This window comes from Phragmites australis, chromosome 4 (genome assembly GCF_958298935.1).
Source record: "Phragmites australis chromosome 4, lpPhrAust1.1, whole genome shotgun sequence".
Lineage (NCBI taxonomy): Eukaryota > Viridiplantae > Streptophyta > Magnoliopsida > Poales > Poaceae > Phragmites > Phragmites australis.
The window spans coordinates 7,704,234-7,724,506 of NC_084924.1; the positions used below are offsets into that span (position 1 = coordinate 7,704,234).

The window sequence follows — 20,273 nt, forward strand, 5'->3', positions numbered from 1 at the left end:
TACTGTTCGTATGAGTCAACACAAAGCGCCGTGCACAATTCGTTTCGCATAATTGCATTCCCGTGCAACTAAGCAACAAAAGCGCTCTTTCTTTACGAGGAAAAAAATTAAAGCACTCCACTTAATTCGTCACGAGACATCTCCATGTATACAATGCGCACGTTGCAGATCTCGAGTCGACGGCTTTTACTTAACACACATTTCGATCCTTTTCACATAGTTTAGGGAGTACAGTTTGAGAGCTTTCACGCGAGACATACTTTACACCAATTATACAGCGAGCTGAAGATAGTAAGTACGACATGGCTGGAGATGAAAAGAACAAAAGAGAAGTCTTGCTTGCAAGATTGGGAGGAACCCAACGGGTGCTGCCGGGCTTGTTTAATCAAACACTCCGAGGACGATGCCAAACCACAGCTAATTCGTTCTTAATTTAGAGACAGGGATAACATCGATCACAACCCTTTGAGAGAAAGAAAAATCCCAAAGCTATCTTTGCACATCGATTGAAGAACAATTAGTTTTCCAGACCAGAATCAATTTCCGATCCAGGGCAGCGGATACTGCATGCCCAAACTTATTTCACATCATCAGAATGTGCGAGTGCATAGCACTACAAGTGGTGAAAATGCGAGCTGACAAATTGGAACCGCACTGAATAACATTAGGAAAAAAGAGGTTCTACTTCTAGCGCATTTTGTATATTTGCTGTCTTTTTTAAAACCTCAGTACAACACATAGACGTATATATACACTCACACTACAATACGCACATACTCACATATCCTTGTCGATGGATACCAGAGATATGTAGTTTGAATATTGATAAAATCAACACAAATATCTCGCTGTCAATGGATACATCGTCTACCACTGAAAAAAGAACCCGTCTTGATGAGATATATAAGAAGCAAACCTAGTATTTGATCTAACATGAGTATACAACTACCTCTACTAACTACCCAAGCCAAAGCTTTATTCTCGTAAATCTGCATGCTCTTGCTATATACCCGTGTTTAACTCTTAATAAATCTAGGTGACCGGCTGCAACGACTGCATAAAATCTCATTGGCTCCAGCAAAATGGGCGGGCCTTTTGGTTCACCAGGTCTTCCCACGCAAACCCTAGCTTGGATGAAGACATGATTATAGGCATCCTGTTTGCGCCAACTAACCCCTTTCTAACCCTACTTTGGGAGCCCGTTTTCTCGTTGGCCGAGGAATGATGCGTGCCTTCCTTCGGTCACATCACATGGGGAGGGGAATCTCTGGTTTGTTTACACGGGGACGCGTGCCGCAGCCCCTACCGTCACTTCTTCCTACATGGGCCCCCCCGGGGTTGGGGTTCGTGCGTGGCCAAGAGAAAATTGGCTGCACCGCTCCATCAGTGCGTGGCCGATTTTATAATGTCGCTTGGAAAACTTTACTGCCCCGGCTTGTTGTCATCTTTGTGGGGCCCTGCATGAAACTCGTCCCTGGTGGTAGACCGTAGACCTCCAGTACATATGGTAGTACAGTATTTTCCAAAGTCTACTGGTTTTTGTGTGTGTATTGTTAAGCTTCATGTGATGAACCAAGTATAACATCTTCTTGTACGGTGTGTAAGTGTAACCTCAGGAAGGAAGGAGATCCTGCCCCCTCTTTCCAGCGGCGACGGCAGTGGGGGCATGCAATGCACACGGCAACGCGCCTTTCTTCGCATCCGATCCGTAGGATCCAAGGGAGCGGCACGTACGTGCAGCAACGCCGTGCATTTGGCACACCGAAGGAAAGGGTCCGAATCCACCCCAGCTCGATCGTGTATTCGTGTATACGGTCTGAAAGCACTCGTTACGAATCTCTACGAGGGGGTAACGTAAGGCTTAATCCCAGCTTAGGAGTACATAGCACGGTTAGTGTGGTTAGGTTTAGCATTAGACAGGGCCGGCTCTACAATTTTGAGGGCCCTAGGCGACCGCGGCACTATAGGCCCTTAAAGCTAAATATTATTTTCATTTGTATAATTTATAAATCATTTATTTTTTAAGATGATATAAATGAACATTGCTAATATGATAAACCGAGAAGTAATTAGTAAAAATTAACTTCTAACATATTCTTAAATCTCGATGAATAATGTCGATACTACAATAGAAAAATTAAAAGAACAGCAAAATAAAACTAGTAAGATTACCTAAAATAAAAACGAGAACCAAACTCAAATGACTCCATTGACAATGTTTCATAAAAGATGAGACGATGAATACCCAATGTCTCTCATAAAAAACAATTCCTTCGGGCATTTCTTGATGCAAAATCATTAAGGACAATATCGAGATCAATGCTGTCCAAGACATTCTTCTCAATGCAGCACATAGCCAAACCATTCAATCTTTCCTGTGACATAGTTGACCTCAAATAGTTTTTCAGTAATTTTAATTTTGAGAAACTTCTTTCAGCTGAAGCTACAGTCACAGGTACAGTTAAGAGGATCCGATAGGCAACAGAGACATTTGGATAGCAATCTGCAGCTATAACAAACTGAAGAATCTCAGGTGCTGACATCAAAACATCTGGCAAAATTACTTGCAGCACTTTTAATTCAGAGAAAAAATCATTTAACTCAACATCAGATGAGTTAACATGAGAAAAAGCTTCTACAAAAGTAGTGCAATGTTTTCGTAGATCAGTATCATCCAAGGACTTTAGATTTTTTGAGTTGAATAAGAAACCAAACACATTTTCAAATGCCTTCAACTGCTCAAATCGATTAGTCAATGAAGCAATTGCAACATCAATCATGACTAGAAAGTAATTAACTCTGAAGGATTCTATAGCTGACTGTGTTTCTTCATTTAGGTCATTTTCTTCATCAAAATGCTTCTTTCTTTTACCTTGACGTTTTGTAGGAAATTTTGGCTCTACATCCAATTCAGATGCAATGGCTTCTGCAATATCAATACTAGAAGTGAAGCCTTCATTTCTGTACCTCTTAAAAAATGAGATGACCCCATCAATTTGTTTGAGAGTAGCATCCATACACACAATTTTGGACTGCAACTTCTTGCTCACCATATTTATAGAAAATAAAATATCATGCCAAATAACCATACCAACTAAAAATTCAAAATTCTCAAGTGCAGTTATCAAAGATTGAGCATCACTCACTGCTTTTGGGTCATCAGTAGAAGATGTCTCCAGTTCCAACAAAGCTGACCTTATTTGGGGAGTTTGGTACCTGATAGCTTGTACACTGTTTATTCGACTCTCCCAACGAGTATTAGACAAATATTTGACAGTTAGTTCTGGAACATTGTCAAGCAAAATCTTCCACCTTTTAGTAGAACATGAAAACAATGCATATATCCGTTGTATAACACCGAAGAATGAAATAGCTTTGCTGCAAGATTTCGCCATATCACAAAGAGTGAGATTTAGACTATGACATGCACATGGCATATATAATGCTCTTGGATTAATTTCAAGCAAACGCTTCTGAACACCTTGGTGTTTTCCCTTCATGTTAGAACCATTGTCATAACCTTGACCTCTCACATCAGCGACATTCAAATCAAGAGAGTCCAATGCATTCATCAATTCATTAAAAAGCCCCAATCCTGATGTGTCATCCACCTTTAAGAACTCTAGAAAGAACTCCTCCACTCTCGGAATGTTACTTGACATGTTAACACACCGCACAATTAGAGTCATTTGTTCTTCATGGCTAACATCTGGGGTACAATCCAAGATAATAGAGAAATACTTGGCATCCTTGATGATCCTTAAAATAAAACTTTTCACGGCATGAGCAAGAATAGAAATTAACTCATTCTGAATATTGTGGCCAAGATAATGATGATGAATTTCATTATTTTGAATGCGCCTAATATGTTCTTGCATCACAGAATCAAATTCAGCAATCATTTCAATTGTGCCTAGAAAATTACCATTGTTATCCTGATAAAGTTTCTCATTGGATCCTCGAAAGGCCAAATTATGTTTAGCAAGAAACTTCACAGCAGAAACTATTCTTACCAAAACCTGTCTCCAACGCTCTTTTTCCTTTGCAATTTCCCGTTGCAAATCATCATCAATTGTCTGATTTTTCCTTAACCTCAACCTAAGTTCATTCCACGTATTCATATTTGTCATATGCTCAACGCTGTTCTCATGTTGTTTGAGTCTCCCACTGAGATGCTTCCAGTCCCTCAATCCATCATATGCCAACAAAGTTTTGGTCTGATTTGATTTGAACAATCGACAGCAAAAACAGTAAACTTTATCCACATGCTTAGAGTAAACCAACCACTTTCTATCAACAACCTCACCATTACTTAACTTCCTGGAGTAGTAAGCATATGAAAAATGTCTACCACTACTATCCGAAGGAAACTGCAAATTCAATTCTCTCACAGGTCCTTTTTCAATTAAGATATCTCTTCCCCTATTGTCAAGATTGTCCCATGTTCTAGGATCATAGATAGCTAACAAAGAATCTTTTTGTTCATCAGCATTTGAATTTTCAGTATCAGATGAAGGCAATAAATTTTGTTCCCCTGTACCATCCTCATTGACATCAACTTCTGCATTTAAATTATGATTAGGTTCCTGCCCTTGATCTTCTGTACTACAATCATCTATATCTTCAGGATTATCACCGGAAACAACATTACTTGAAACTGAAAAAAACTTATGTATAGCACCCTTTTGCGATTCAATAAACTGATCTTCTCGTTTTCTTTTTTTCCTTTTCTCAGCACCCGACAAATGCTTCTTAGGCAACATTCTAACACCTGAAATTAGAAAGGAAAATAAGCAACAAGAACACTAACGACCTAACCAATGTGTACTGTTTCATCTACGAATAACCGTACAAATTAAATCAGCGAATTGCAATTTGCACAATTAAATTAGCCATCCAGTCAAACAAAATAGGTAAATAGAAAAAAAGGGAATAAGGGATCTTCTAACCAGTGTCTGTGACTCTGCGTGAGGCGTGCTGCACCTGCACTGCTGCGTCTGCGTCTGCGTCACTGCGTGCACTGGAGGCCGGAGCAGGACAAGAACAACTGAACAAGACTCGTCGACTTCCGGACTTCGACTTGGCGTCGGCGCGTCGCGTGACTCGCGTCTCACGGTCTCAGCGAGACAGCGAGTCGGCGTCTCGGCGACAGCGTCGGTCTCACGGTCTGCCGTCTGCCGATTGCCGTACGCGGTACGCCAGTATTTGGACTGCTCCGCTCACCCGCGCGACTGCGCCGTCCGGCCGTCGGTGATCGGTCTGGCACTCTGGCGTCTGCGGACTGCGCTACCGACCTGCCGTCTGCGTCTGGCCGTCTCCCGTCTGCCGATCTGCGACGTCGGCGCTGGGGCGCTAGGGCCTGGGCGGCGGGCGCTAGTGTCTGCCTGTCTGGCGTCTGCCCGTCTGCGGACTACGGGAGCCAGAGCCCAGAGCAGGCACGAGGCAGGCTGCAGGCCACGTCCGGACGTCCCGAGACAGCTGCCGTGGGGCCCTCTTCCGGCTTGGGCCCTAGGCGGTCGCACCTCCCGCCCTGGCCCAGAGCCGGCCCTGGCATTAGACTGCCAGCTAGGGAGACATCTTCATGGGTACTTGTATTAAGGAAAACATCTGTCTATGTGCCTTCGTGCTTCTCCATGCGTACAATAGTTTATCGACTGCCTTGAAAACACAACACTAAAATATCGTACATCCTAACGATGCTAACGGAGATAGATAAATTAGCTAACAAAATTAACGAGTTTTTTTAGACGAAACCCAGTGGGAAATGATGCAAAAGTAGTGATGAAGACAGAGTGCTCGTTGGGAAGGCCTAGAGTGCTCCTGGGATAGTGGCCCAGCGTCGGGCATCGCCAAACGAGGCCATGTTCGTGGGCCGCATCCGGACAGATTAAAGTCGGCGTCAGTCAGCGAAAGGCCCAGGTAGAATACCTGGTCCGTAGCCACTTGAAAAAACTACGCGCCGAGGGCCGCGCCACGACACACGCGGGCACCTCACCTCCCATCTTGCACCGCGGCCACTCGGTCGCTCCCCGGGCCAGTGACTCACCGCCCACGCACGCCCGCAGCCGTGCACCTCGCGAGCGCTCCCCGGATAGGGATGAAAATGGACCAAAACGGTCCGAAAAACTCTCTAACCGTTTTCACTTTTATATTTTCTCTGTCGGACGAAAAAAAAAACGGGATAGGCGGGAACGGGAAAAAACAAAAATGGTCAGACATAATCGGAAGGTCGAAAACGAACCAATCCGATCGGGAAAATACCGGTATCGGTCGGGATTCGAAAACACAAAATGGAAACACCGACCTACAGAACCATCAAGATATGTCAACATGTATAAGTTTAATATTATCTTCAGATAACACTGAATTAATAAGTTTAATGAAACAATCCAATCAGCAAGTCGCATTAAAGTAAAAAAATGTCATATGCTTTTTCAATTCACATGACATATCATTTTTTATCAATATTTCACTCAAACAATACAAGATACGAAGATACAACAATATAAGCTTTACGACCGAGCAGTAGCTCGGTTGGGTCGCTCTCAATGGCAGACTGACAGGGACGGCCAGTCGTGGGTTCGATCCCTAGGATCGACCCACAAGCCTCATCGAGGGTTTTTCCTTAGTAGTTAGGGGTATGCACAAACGTGCCCGTTTAGCGAGAATATATCTGTAACGTGTATGCTTAGGACATGCACGTGTGCGCGCGTGTTAGACGTGAGTGTGATGTAAATGGGTTATCTATGTCATGTTTTGTACCCCTCTAAAAAAGAACCACATAAACCTTAACTCGATACTCGAGCATATAATAAACATAAGTGATAAGTCTCAATCAAAGACATAAGTGAACGTAGGGGTGAAAACAGACGAAAACGGTCAAAAACTCCCCTATCGTTTTTACTTTCACATTTTCTCAGTCGGACGAAAACGAAAACGGGATAGACGGGAATGAAAAAAAAAACGAAAACGAACTAAAAAAAAAGGATACGGCACCAGAACGAAACGGGATTTTTCCGTTCCGTTTTCATCCCTACCCCAGGGCAAGTCTCGGTACGTGCACCTGCATCGGTCCCCAACGGCCGTCATGCTCCCGCGCGAGTCCACCTCCCACCGGCGCGCCTGCGTGGGAAGCCCTCGGCGGCGTCTCCGTCCTCGCCGCGGGCACTGGCGGCGCCGTGCCGCTCAGGGACCTGTGGGACCCCACCGAGGTACTCGCTTCATCCTAAAGCCAATGAACGCGATGGTTTTCGAGCCGTATGCCGAGGCCTCGCTGTTGACGCGCGCAGGGGGTGGCCGTGGTGGCGCTGCTGAGGATTTCGGGTGCTTCTTCTGGTGAGGAGATCGAGACACGCTGCATGCTTACTGTTTCTTCTTCTTCTTCCATTTTTGGTGACCATACTCGCAGCTGGGAGTTGGCCTCTGTTCCGAAGGACTCCATGGTGAAGTTCGATTCGGCCGGGGTTAAGCTGATCGCCATTGGCGTCGGAACTCCTGATAAAGCTCGCATTCACGCCGATGGGGTAAAGCTCGTACCTGCATTCTGTCGGATCATGTTTGGTGACGATCTGAATTTCTGAGACGTCTGCATTGCAGCTGCCGTTTCCTTTATTTTTCTGAAACTGTTTGGAGTGGCCTATGAATCACAAGTTTTTACAACGTGTGTAAGAACGCGGACTCGTCTTTCAGGCTTACAATGTGCTGGGACTGTACCATGGTCTGGGTCGGACGCTCTTTAGTCCAGCCAGTGTCATCGTGAGCCTACCGCTGTGTGCCTGTCTTCCTACCGTGCAACTCTTCCATTAGAAGCTGCTTACTGATGGTACCCAACGGTGGGGTTTCTCAAGGCAAAAATATACTCGAGGCTCGACTCCATCAAGAAGGCAACAAAGAACTACACGCTAGAAGGCACGCCAGCCGACCTGGCCGGTGTCCCGCAGCAGGTTGAAGTCGTCTGCACACACCAGACTCCTGCGCGTCCATAACCTGCTGAACTCTGAAGAATCTCATCTACTGCTTGTTTCTCACTTGTCTCCAGGGGGGAACGTTCGTTTCATAGGGAAAGAGCTGCTGTACGCCTGGAGAGTTGAAGGCACAGGCGACCATGCTCCTCTGGACGATGTTCTCAGAGTATATGTGGTACATAGACTGAAACCCATCAAATGCAGTTCCACCGAATGAAAACAGAGAGATATGATCGCGTAACATCTCTCCATCAGATGCAGTTCCACCAAATCAAAGCACAGAAAATTCTGGGGGATTATTCAGAAATAACAGTGCAATTTCCATAGAAATCGCTTGGAATTCTTAAAGTCTTAAACCCAACAACAAAGGCGCTATTTAGAATAATTTACTTTTACGGTACCTGTGTGTTACAATAAAAATATAAATATATTATAAATTTAACATATGTAGATATAGATACGCTATGAGAGTATCTTCAAATAAATACGTTAGAAACGATGTTATAGTTTGATTTTAGATAGAATAAGAAAACAAGATCATTCACTAATTTTTCTCCTAATTTATTTATATTAATAAATCATGTCACATATAAAAATAAGTAAACTACCTAAATTTAAAGATTTTTCTTAGATAAGAACAGAGTAAAAAAAACGTGACACGAGAACTAGATAACCAAGCTATTTAGAAGAAGATAATACTACGCGTTCTAGAAAACGTGCCAAGTCAACATCAACATGGGCAGAAGAGCAATTTCGCCCTGGTCTCTCGAAGAGCCTGCTCTCCAGTAGTACGAGCAGCGGCCAGTCTACGGTCACTTCCCTCTCCTCGCGTCACCCGCCATCCGCAACCACCGCAACGGTTACTTCCCTCTCCTCGCGTCCGCGGTTTGGGTTTCGCCGCGTCTCCCACCCATGGCCGCGTCCGCGGCCACCTCGCTCCCGCGCGTCTCCCTTCCGCCGCCCCGCCGCCGCACCGCCGCCTTTCCCCTCGCCTCCATCCCCGCCCGCCGTTGCCGCCACCACCTCCGTCTCCGCCGCTCACCATCACCGGTGGGGACTGCAGCCGCGAGCTCCCCATCCGTGCCCTCCTCTTCCCCGGAGCCCGGGTCGGGCATCCTCGGTGGCGTCGAAATCTACTCCGCGGCCACCGGCGAGCCCGTCCTGTTAAGGGACCTGTGGGACCAGAACGAGGTAGAGAAGCTCATCCTATTCGAGCTTGGTATATTCATAGCAAGGATACTTCGACTAGGAATTTTTTATATCTATATTTCGGTCATAATCACTTAAGTTTTGCAATCTAGAAGTTTTCGTAAGATGGGACGATTTTTTGACTGCATAAAATCTGCCCCCTTTTGCTCAAAATTATTCAATGGCTCTATGAGAATTTTGCATGAATTTCACTCGGCATGTACATGAATTGGCGAGTGCTTTACTATTTGTGCAGGGAATGGCCGTCGTTGCACTGCTAAGGCATTTTGGATGCCCTTGCTGGTGAGGGAGGCAGCTTCCTTTGTATATGCATTAGCTAGTATGAATTTGTTTTTTTTTCCGTTAATTTCTTTCTTTGGGCTAACTGTCAGCACTGCTTATGCCCCATGTAGTTGGGAGTTGGCTTCTGTTTTGAGGGACACGAAGGAGAGATTCGATTCAGCTGGAGTCAAACTAATTGCTGTTGGTGTTGGCAGTCCAGCTAAAGCCCGTATTCTTGCTGAGCGCGTATGTAGTTTGCTTCGTTTTGTAACCTAGCTTTAAAGTTTTAACACGCACAGCATGAACTATTCCTCATCATGTATGGCGCACGTCTGATTTCAGGCTCTGAATTTTGACATTTAGGCCTCATCTATTCCTCTATAAGAGGAATATGTCAAATGTTGTGGTAGATCACTATCATAATCATGCCCAGGTTTTAATGTAACATGTCCCCCTTCTTTAGATTTATGAATTTCTAAACAAAGAGAGAGAAACATGCCTATCTATTTTAGTTTGTTTACTGGCATCCTGCAAAAAAATTCATCATCCTTGAGTAACTTTGTCTGAAATTTATGTAATGCAGTTGCCCTTTCCGTTGGAATACCTCTATGCAGATCCTGAACGAAAGGTACTAATCCTGAGCTCACCTGTTTATGAACCTATCGGGTGTTGTCATAATTTATGCTAAAGCCTAATTGGTACCTCTATGCACATCATATTATGATTTAACTGTTGAATGTACCGCTTTCTTTTATATTGTATATGTAAAACTTACAGATGTAACCTTGCCATTTATTGTGTGGATTGCACTAACAGAATCTGTCCCATACAAAAGTGTAATTGCTATTTTGTGAAAAAAAACATTGTATTTTGGTAATGGCTAATCAGGGGAAATGTGAATCCAAAAGATGCATGCATATAAGTCCTGTTGGCTGTTTATTCACAAACTGACTGCCTTCTATAGATGCAGAACATGATTTTTTTTCTTCCAATCATAAAATTTGTGACTTTAAATTCATTGGTAAATATACTATTATAAATGCTCTTTGCTGCTGCTGTGAACTCCTTAATAAGAGTATGATACATATCCTTCAGAAAACACTTACACGTTAGGCATGGAATGAGCTACTTGCATGGAGATACCATATTTGATACATGAGGATCAATTTTATGAATTTTTTATTGTCTGTCAAAACTTTTTCGTTCTTCCTTTCCTGACTGCACTACTTCCATTGAACCTTTTCAGGCGTATGACCTCTTGGGTCTATATTTTGGTATTGGTCGCACATTCTTCAACCCAGCCAGTGTAAGCATCAATTGTGTAGCAGCGATTTTCCACTTGCAGTTGTCTTGTCATGAAATATACAAGGGCATTGTCTTAAACAGTTAAGCATATTATTTCAAGGTGAAAGTGTTTTCACGGTTTGACTCCCTTAAGGAGGCGGTGAAGAACTATACAATTGAAGCAACCCCAGATGATAGGGCAGGTGTCCTGCAACAGGTTAGATTATGTCCCATCACTTGACAGCTTCTGCCACCATCATCAGAACTTACTTTTGCAATTTAACACATAGCCTTGATCCATGGAACTGTTTGTTTCTTATGTGTTTTAGGGCGGAATGTTTGTGTTCAAAGGGAAAGAGCTGTTGTATGCAAGGAAAGATGAGGGCACAGGTGACCATGCACCTTTGGATGATGTCCTCAACATTTGCTGCAAAGTTCCATTCGTGTGATGGCAAGCCCTACGACTCGGTGGGTCAGATACTCGTGCGGACGTGCTCTTTATCCATCCTAACGCTAGCATTCTGAGCTTTGTTTAATAGAAATTTCTTATCGCAGCCTGGTTACAAAAAAGAAGTAAGAATATGCTTCTAATGCATATTGTCTTCATCCACTCTCTTTAGACATCAACAGATCCTTTGCTTTGCTCACAAGTTGCACATGGTTCTATATGTTGTGCCGGTTCCCTCCATGTCAATTGTTGCATAACCTCATTCTAAGTTACTTCTGTACAGTTGAAAAGCACTTTCGGCATCCCATTATTTCCGAATTTCGAAGACTAGCTGCTGCAAGGGTAGCTTCTCCATCAATGTACGTCTGATGTGCCAATGTGCCAAGGTTAATGCATGGATCGATATGCTTGGTTAACTTTGTGATACCTTGACAGTGATGGAAGCCTAGTGAGGTTGGCTTGTGGTACACATAGAGATTGTGAATTGTGCATTGTAATTATGCAAGTTGCTGTTAACAATTCTCTAGGAATGCTGCACATCTGGAGAGTACAGTCGGTAAAATTTAAACGCGTCGTTCGAAGCTCAATAGCCCTGGCTCTTTCTTCCAAACTTTAGTTTGGTGCTTCCAGAAAGCTAGGAAAAATACAGTCCATGTGATCTTTTGTGCCGTTTAAAATAGGATCTTTGGTCTATCAACACCACGGCCTAAGAAACTGCACTGCCTGTTTTATCGCAACAATTTGAAAAAGTTCAAATTTACCTTAAATGCCAACAGTTTCTACAGAAGCCAAGTAGCAAATGAGGTTGTCAATATATGCGACGGGATCCACTGACGTTGTGCAGTGGTCACTGACGCGTGGATCCCACACGTCTGGATCCACACGCAGTGATCACTGCCCTCTGACGTTACTTCAGAGGAAATGCTTCCCAATATATTAGTTGACCATCTTTTTTTGGATGTTGGATCAAGATCTAGACATCCTCTGACTTCACTGCTGTCAAGTCAAAGGCGTACAGCGAACTGAGCCTTTCTAAACAGTACGGTTCACTAGATCAATGTTGTAGCATCATATCTGAAGCGTCTTTGATCAACGAGATCTTGATTTCACAAATGAGTGAAATTAAAAATTTATTGATGCTATGAATTCTTAGATATGCCTATCAATATATTTAATTAAAAATATTATCTCCTTAGAAGCTTAGGTTCGTTTAAAGTCATCTGATTTCACAAATGAGTGAAATTAGAGGATCTTAATTTTATAGATGCTATGAATTCTTAGATATGCCTATCAATATATTCAATTAAAAATATTATTCATTAGAAGATAAGCAAAACACTGTTTTCTGAGAACAAAAGGTTCATCTTTTCGCGGCAAAAATACAAAAATAGGCAATATACGTCAGCGTATTTGCAAAAATAGACAACATATCAGCGTATTTGTAAATCTAACATCTGTATTCGGCACTTTAAAATCCGAAAACTCAATTTCGGTACCTCAAACTCCGAAAATACGTCGAACCCACTGATTTCGGCAACTGAAATACCGAATACGATACTGTTCATTGTATTCGACACCTCAAATACCGAAAACACGCTGTATTCGGCAACTGAGGTGCCGAAAGCCGTATTCGGCAACTCACGGCTTCTACCGTGCAGCGACAAGCTAGCAAGCTACAGTAGAACGCAGAAATGTGTTAAAAATTCATATTTTTTATTTAACTCACGATTTTATTTGGGAGTATAAAAATAGTCTAAAAATTCTAAACATTTTCACGAACAAAATAGAGGTCACTAGCAATCCGTTTTAATTGGTTTGATCCAAAAAGCATGAGCCAATATTTAATTAAAATTCTCTAAATAAGCTAACTTTTATAAATTCTAGCAATTTTTAATACCTCAAATAAATTCTCAAAAATCTAGAAAAAATCACTAATATTCTTCTAATGTGATGTACTAATTTATAAAAATGTTTCGAACCCTATGTTATTTGGTGAAAAAATAAGTTCCTTTATAATGATCCATTTATATGCATTCTTATCATTTCATGTCGTATTCTCTTTTAATTCAATTTGAATAAAAATAAACGCATACATTCTCTTTTAATTCATTTCATGCGATATTCTCTTTTGTGGAGGATGACCGCCCTTGTTGTCATGGCTGGAGTGATGTGAAGATATACGGCTGAGAAGATGAAAAGCATGACAAGGCAAGAAGATGTTGCGCACTTGCGAAGGTGTTTCGATCTACCGAGGAGTGACAATGTTTGGTTGGGAATATTTTGCTTCCTTAGTGCAGACAACAAAGGTGCATGAAAATCAATCTCAATATGTTCATGTTGACTGCATCACATGAGAAGAATATTAGCACATCTCATCGTCAAATGTGCTGGGTGAGCTTGAAATGATAAAAGAGAATATCACATAAAATGAATTAAAAGAGAATGTATGCGTTTATTTTTATTTAAATTGAATTAAAAAGAGAATATCACATGAAATGATAAGAATGCATATAAATGAGGATGTCAAACAGAGGGGATATTAGCATATCTCATCGTCAAATGTGCTGGGTGAGCTTGAAATAATAAAATATTAGTACATGAAATGAAATGAATTAAAAAGAGAATGTCACATGAAATGAATTAAAAGAGAATATGACATGAAATGATAAGAATGCATATAAATGTATCATTATAAAGGAACTTATTTTTTCACCAAATAACATAGGGTTCAAAATATTTTTATAAATTAGTACATCACATTATAAGAATATTAGTGATTTTTTCTAGATTTTTTGAGAATTTATTTGAGTATTAAAAATTACTAGAATTTATAAAAGTTAGCTTATTTAGAGAATTTTAATTAAATATTGGCTCATGCTTTTTGGATCAAACCAATTAAAACGGATTGCCAGTGACCTCTATTTTGTTCGTGAAAATATTTAGAATTTTTAGACTATTTTTATACTCCCAAATAAAATCGTGAGTTAAATAAAAAACATAAATTTTTAACACATTTCTGCGTTCTACTGTAGCTTGCTAGCTTGTCGCTGCACGGTAGAAGCCGTATTCGGCAACTGAGGTGCCGAATACGGCTTTCAGCACCTCAGTTGCCGAATACAGCGTGTTTTTGGTATTTGAGGTGTCGAATACGGTGAACAGTATCGTATTCGGTACTTCAGTTGCCGAAATCAGTGGGCCCGACGTATTTTCGGAGTTTGAGGTACCGAAATTGAGTTTTCGGATTTTAAAGTACCGAATACAGATGCTAGATTTACAAATACGCCGATATGTTGTCTATTTTCGCAAATACGCTAGCGTATATTGTCTATTTTTGTATTTTAGACTCTTTTCGCTGGTGAACGATTTTTTTTAAAAACGAAATTAAAATCCTAGCCGGGTCCGCCGCTCCTCTCGTCCGCACCATCGTTCCGATTCTTACCTCCTCTCCTCGCCGCCTCCAATTTCTAGACCACTGGAAAACAAAATTTAGACCACCCAAACCCGAAAGGCTCCCTTCCTCCCCTCCTCCATCACCGGCGCGAGAGCGAGAGGCCGCGACGATGCTGCTCGTGAGCCAGGCCGCGAACGGCTCCCTCTCCGCGCGGCGGCTGCCCTCCAAGCCGCCGGGGCCCACCAACCCCAACCCCTACCCTCTCTTCGCCAACCCCCGCCTACCGCGCCGCCGCCTCGCGCTCTCCGGCGCCGGCTCCGACGCACCCCGCCGCGCCGTGACGATACCCGCCTCCGCGGGTGAGGGCCCCTCCGGTTCCCCCGCCGCCGCCGAGGACCCCGTCCTCATCCGCGTCACCAACGACGGGGTGCCCCTGGAGGGCGTCATCCAGATAGAGAAGCCCGGGGACGGAAACGGGGAGTCCAAGCTCGTCTCCTACGCGTACGTGCCGTGTCGCCCCCGCCATTCCCCCGGTCTAGCTCGTTGGTTCAATCCGGTTCGCTGATTCGTGCTCTGCGTTCGCAGGAAGCTGGGGCTTCTGGCCGGCGGGGATGTGCTCTGCCTGCTGGTGTTCTCCGCGATAGGGAGGTTCAACCATGGCCTGCCCATTCTCGATGCGGAGACGTTCAAGACGGCCGACCCGTTCATTGCTGGTTAGGGAAATGGCGTTGCCTTTTCGTGGTTGCTGTTCGGGCGAATGGATTTGCTCATGGGTTCGGGTCTTCTGCAGGGTGGCTGCTGAGTGCCTACCTCCTTGGTGGATTTGGAGATGATGCAAAAGGGCGAAATGGTGTGGGGAATGCTGTTATCACTGCCGCCAAATCCTGGGTTGTCGGGATACCGGTAATTTTCCGTTCTAGTGTTTCAAACATGAACCGTGAATTGTGATATCCATGCTACAATGTGTGATGTTATTGTGAATTGCAATCTTTGTGAACCTTTTTCACCCATCTACTTAACAGAGGCAGGACCCCATTACACATTCTGTTGTTAACTTGTTATCACTGACTCTCGTCAGTTTCTTGCATGAAAATTTGCTAATTCTGCTCTGTATCAATACTTTATTCATGTGCCTTTCAATTGTACATCAGTATCCATGCCTTTTTGCATCAAATACATTACATACTACATCTATTTCTACATCTGTTCATGCAATTATATTTAGCGAGGTATTTAGGGGCTGTCTTATTCTCGTCTGTTAATAGGTTAAGTGGAGGGCACCACCGAACATAGCCAAATAAGCTTTCCATGTGCTTGAATGCCTTATTGATAACCTAACCAACCTACTATTTTCTTTGTATGGTTTTTGTTGGTGTTACTAAATATATCAACCTTGCTAAGCAAATTTAGATATTTTCTTTATTAGTTGACAAGTGATCCAAACAGACCATAGACTGTCTCCTAGGCTACACAATTGGGTGTTTTACTCTATTAGTTAGAGTAAGGTGATTTTTCTATGATTATTAGACAGAAGTGCCAATCCATTACACAAGACCTAATTGGGGCTTATTTCATTTGTGTACTGTTGAACCATATATAATATTGTTAAATTACAATGAACCTATTTCTAAATAGTGATTTGAAGAGCAAGGCAAACTAAAATCTGGTGCCACTGTTTTTTACCTTGTTTAAGTGTACCGATGCATTCGTCTCAAGAAAAAAACAATGCTGCATTTACTTATGTTCTGAACTCTAAATATTTTCATGTCTTATTATCTAATGGTGATGTGTTACTGATATTTAATATCTGATGCTGACTCTGATTCTCTCTCTTCTGTTAGCTGGGGCTTGCTATCCGAGCAGTGGCATCTGGTCATATTCCACCAACTCCTTTTATCTTGGTTACCATGGGAAGTACAGGGGTCTTGTTAACTGCATGGCGTGCCCTGGTTTCTCAACTCCTTTCCACTGGACAGAAGCAGCAGGATGATGTCTACCGGCGTGGAAGTCCTTTCGAGCTTTTTGAGGTAAGAAGATCAGGGTCTTTCCTTTTTTCTGTGTTGTAATTTGATAATTCCAGATGCAAACAAAACAGTGATACAAACAAAACAGTGATAATTCCATATTTTTTAAGGTTTATGCCTTCTTATGATACAAACAAAACAGTGATGGAAAAAGATAGGCTTTATTCATTACTGAACTTCACTGGGTGGCAATCTTATTTGGATACCAATATATTATCAGTTCCCCCACATTTGGATTATTGCAATTCTCTTTGACATATAATTATTAAAATAAAACTAGTTGAAATTTTTTGTTGACGAATAACATGTTTCTTTCATGAAACTAACATTCCTAGTTTTGTTGTGGTATTAGAGTATTAGGCTATTAGTTGCCTGCCAATTTGGCATGTTCTTCCCTCAAATCACTGCTAGGAAGAGCACATGTTTTATCATGAAAGGAGAAACTCATGTTTGCAACAAGTTAGGAACTAGGAAGAGCTCTTAAACTAGAGACTTAAACTAATAAGACGACGAAACTGAATTATATTACTAATTCTTTACAAAATGACTTTATATAATATTTAAAGGAAATCACTGTTATATTATGATCCAAACATCTCACGAATGACAAGCTCACCTTTGCAACAAGGTAGGAACTAGGAATAGCTTTTAAACTAATAAGATGATGAACACAGAATTTTTGCTTATTCTTTACAAAAATAAGTTATATAATATGTAAAGCCTTTTTTCCCCTCGAAACAATATGTTGAGGCTTTGTGTTTCTTGGCAATCTACCACAAGCAATTTTCCTCATTCTTACAGATTGCTTATCATTTCACTATTGATTGCGATTAACTACTTCAAAATTGTTACAAGCAACACTGAGTAGCTTTTTTCCTCTTCATGCAGTTACTCACATCACTGGTGCGGAGGTGGTGATGTCTGAGGCTGAAGCCATAAAAGGCCATGATTACCGCCCATCACCACGTTCAACTACCTGTGTGTAAGTACAATTTTGAAGGTGAAGAGGGTCAAATTCTTTGGAAAGATCGCACGCTCAACTTAGTGCTAAGTATCTTATTCATAAGATGTACCTGATCAACCACTTGTAAAATTATATATGTAGCTTGACTTCTAATCAATAAACTTTGCCTCTTGTTCCGGTATTTTCGAATCCACTGGGAGCAACTGAATCAATTACTTTCTACTACCATTATATGATTTCGCTACACTGTGCCAGATTGTTCCTTTTTTTTTTTGAGGAATAGATTGTTCCTACTTGTTCATATGTACTCACTCGAACATACCCTTGGTGCTTCCTCAGCTCCACAGGAAGATTGGACTCAAAAAATGGAAAAAAAGAGAGGAACTCCATAGGAGTCGATGGCATGAAAATGAGGAAGCCTTTCAAGGCAGCGTGCCCAGCTGCCGCTAAGTGTACGTTTCCCCAGGCCAGTTGGATAAGGAGGGGCCTCACCTTGGCCTCAACTCCGTCGTCGCTAGGGCTGGATGTCGAGCCTGCTCGACTGGTTAACGAAACAAGAAAAAAAAACTCGGCTTGTTAGGTTCAAGCCGGGGCCTCATCTTGGCCTCAACTCCGTCGTCGCTAGGGCTGGATGCCGAGCCAGCTTGGCTGGTTAACGAAACAAGAAAAAAACCCGGCTTGTTGGGCTCATGAGCCAGCTTCTCAGGCTCGCTAGCTCGACATGAAAACAACCCACCCTGACGGGAGTTGGAGCGTGCCGTGGGTGAGGCGGCTTGCAACCGTCAGGGGCGTGGCTACGTGGGCATGGGTGTTCGTCGGCTGGGAAGCGACTATGCATGGGCATCTCTGCGCGTTGGCAGCGTGGTCACGTCTGCGTATGGGCTTCGACCGGCAAGGGAGTGGTCGAGCGAGCATAGGGGGGAGCGACTGAGCAAGCGTGGCGATGTCTTGAGTGTGGGAGTAGCTAATAGAGATGTGATGCTCAAATTCCTAGCGATGGAGATCGAATTGGCTCGGCTGCGCTTCAGGTAGGGCTAGATGTTGCTCAGTGCCTTATAGCCTCCAGACTTAGGCCTCCTGGCCACGATCATGCGACATAAGCTAGCCTCGCTTGTAGCTTGAGCCATATCATTAACGAAATGAGCTAAATCTTCAGCTTGGCTCATTAAAAATTTAATCGTGCCCAGCTCACAGCTACTTTTTTTTTGTCCAACCCTGCGCACGACAGATATGTCGAACACATGATATCCAAGAGCCTTTGTGGACAGGAGACCGGAGATTAATGTGTTGTGTACCTCGACACGCCGAGTATGGAGAGGAAGCACGTAGGAGACGTAATCTTCGAGCGTCGCGCCGGGTTTGAGGAAGAATCCGCTCATGATGGCAATCGTCCCGAATGTCGTGACCGCCAACACCACGGCGCTCAGGTAGCCCCACGGCGTGCTCAGTTTGGTGATCTCGAGCTGGAGGTCGATCTCTGCCTTGGGCTGAACCATGCAGACCTAAACCCAAATCACAAATTAAAACGGCGTTACCTCCATGATCGTATATGAATGTACGAATGCAGTAACGGCTCAGGAGCCGGCCGTCGGCAACAGGTTTTACCTGCTTCGTGATGTCGTCGTTCTTCTCCTCCATGAACCAGAGGGTGACCTCTGTTCCGGCCGCCTCGGCGATCTTCTTCTCCAGCTTCGGTCGCACCTCCTCCACGGGCTTCCTAAGGTTCCCGATGAAGATCCCGCCGTCGCCGAACCTCCGGACGTCCACCGCGAAGAACGTGTCGTACCCAAAACAGCTCCTGAGCTGCATGCCCAAATATCAAAAATCTCCTCATCAAACGGCCCAAACCAATCGAGAAAAGACCGATCAAACATCAGGCAGGAGGTTACCTTGTTGAGGTCAAGCTAGCGCCTTGAAGGTCTGCTCCTCCACCAGCTCCAGCCAGTGCTTCTCTCGAGCTAGCTGGTCCTTGGCCAGGCCCCGGAGCAGGCCGGCAACCGGGTTGGCGTCGGGCTCGCGGTCCAGCTCGCGGAGCTTCCTGTCGGCGCGCTTCTTCTCCAGCTTGATGGCGGCCTCGATGGATGGGTTTCCCATGAACTTCTTGAACTCCTCGTCCGAATTCCAGTACACCTCCTTTCTCCTCTTCTCCTCACCGTTGGCGATAAACAAATGTTCGTACTAACCAGAGTGATATTCGTGCTAACAGGGTAACGAGAAGTTCAACAGTGTGGCTCATATTACTAATAGTCTCTTCGCTGTATGCATGTGATACGTGTTTATTGATTATAAAATAGTTTTTATATTTTAGCTTATGTGTTCGTACGAAGTAAAGATAATTCAAGTGCTTTATACATCTGATCTCATACTCTATAGAGTTAGATCGAACATATTTACGATCCCTTCTTATCATTAAATCATATTTACTAATAAAGTGGATGACCTCCCCTGATATGAAATTATTGCTCAATCTGGATGTCGCTATTCTGATATCCCTAGTTAGATAAGGTATTATACCCAACGACGGCACAATCCAGCAGCATAGCACCACGAAAGTACTAGATCATCGACACCGAATCATCATTGTCAGCAGCTTCTTCATCCCGCTACTACCAATTTAATCATACATGCATCTACCTCAGAATGGTCCACTCTAGCTCTATCTCTATCGGAACTGCGCTTCCCGACATACCCTCCATTCTCTTCATGCATTACCTGCTGGCATGATCCT

The 20,273-nt window shown here is 43.3% G+C and overlaps 3 protein-coding genes across 4 annotated transcripts; all 3 read left to right on the forward strand.

Moving 5' to 3' along the window:
• Positions 1–7,042: 7,042 nt before the first annotated feature.
• Positions 7,043–7,736, forward strand: LOC133914150 (uncharacterized). Its single transcript, XM_062357293.1, has 2 exons — positions 7,043–7,335; positions 7,409–7,736. Exons 1-2 carry the CDS (start codon positions 7,088–7,090, stop codon positions 7,578–7,580), a joined length of 420 nt encoding a protein of 139 aa, XP_062213277.1. The 5' UTR covers positions 7,043–7,087; the 3' UTR covers positions 7,581–7,736.
• A 999-nt stretch (positions 7,737–8,735) lies between these two features.
• Positions 8,736–11,753, forward strand: LOC133915527 (thioredoxin-like protein AAED1, chloroplastic). 2 transcript variants are annotated; one of them, XM_062358718.1, is made up of 8 exons: positions 8,736–9,155; positions 9,409–9,455; positions 9,566–9,680; positions 10,018–10,062; positions 10,681–10,740; positions 10,840–10,935; positions 11,048–11,186; positions 11,274–11,753. In XM_062358718.1, exons 1-7 carry the CDS (start codon positions 8,877–8,879, stop codon positions 11,165–11,167), a joined length of 762 nt encoding a protein of 253 aa, XP_062214702.1. In that variant the 5' UTR covers positions 8,736–8,876; the 3' UTR covers positions 11,168–11,186; positions 11,274–11,753. The 2 variants fall into 2 exon arrangements, with proteins under 2 accessions (XP_062214702.1, XP_062214701.1); XM_062358717.1 differs by having other exon boundaries at positions 11,450–11,753.
• A 2,809-nt stretch (positions 11,754–14,562) lies between these two features.
• LOC133915528 (uncharacterized) lies at positions 14,563–17,726 on the forward strand. The gene is made up of 5 exons (XM_062358719.1): positions 14,563–15,058; positions 15,143–15,270; positions 15,348–15,460; positions 16,399–16,584; positions 17,470–17,726. Exons 1-5 carry the CDS (start codon positions 14,727–14,729, stop codon positions 17,497–17,499), a joined length of 789 nt encoding a protein of 262 aa, XP_062214703.1. The 5' UTR covers positions 14,563–14,726; the 3' UTR covers positions 17,500–17,726.
• Positions 17,727–20,273: the final 2,547 nt, after the last annotated feature.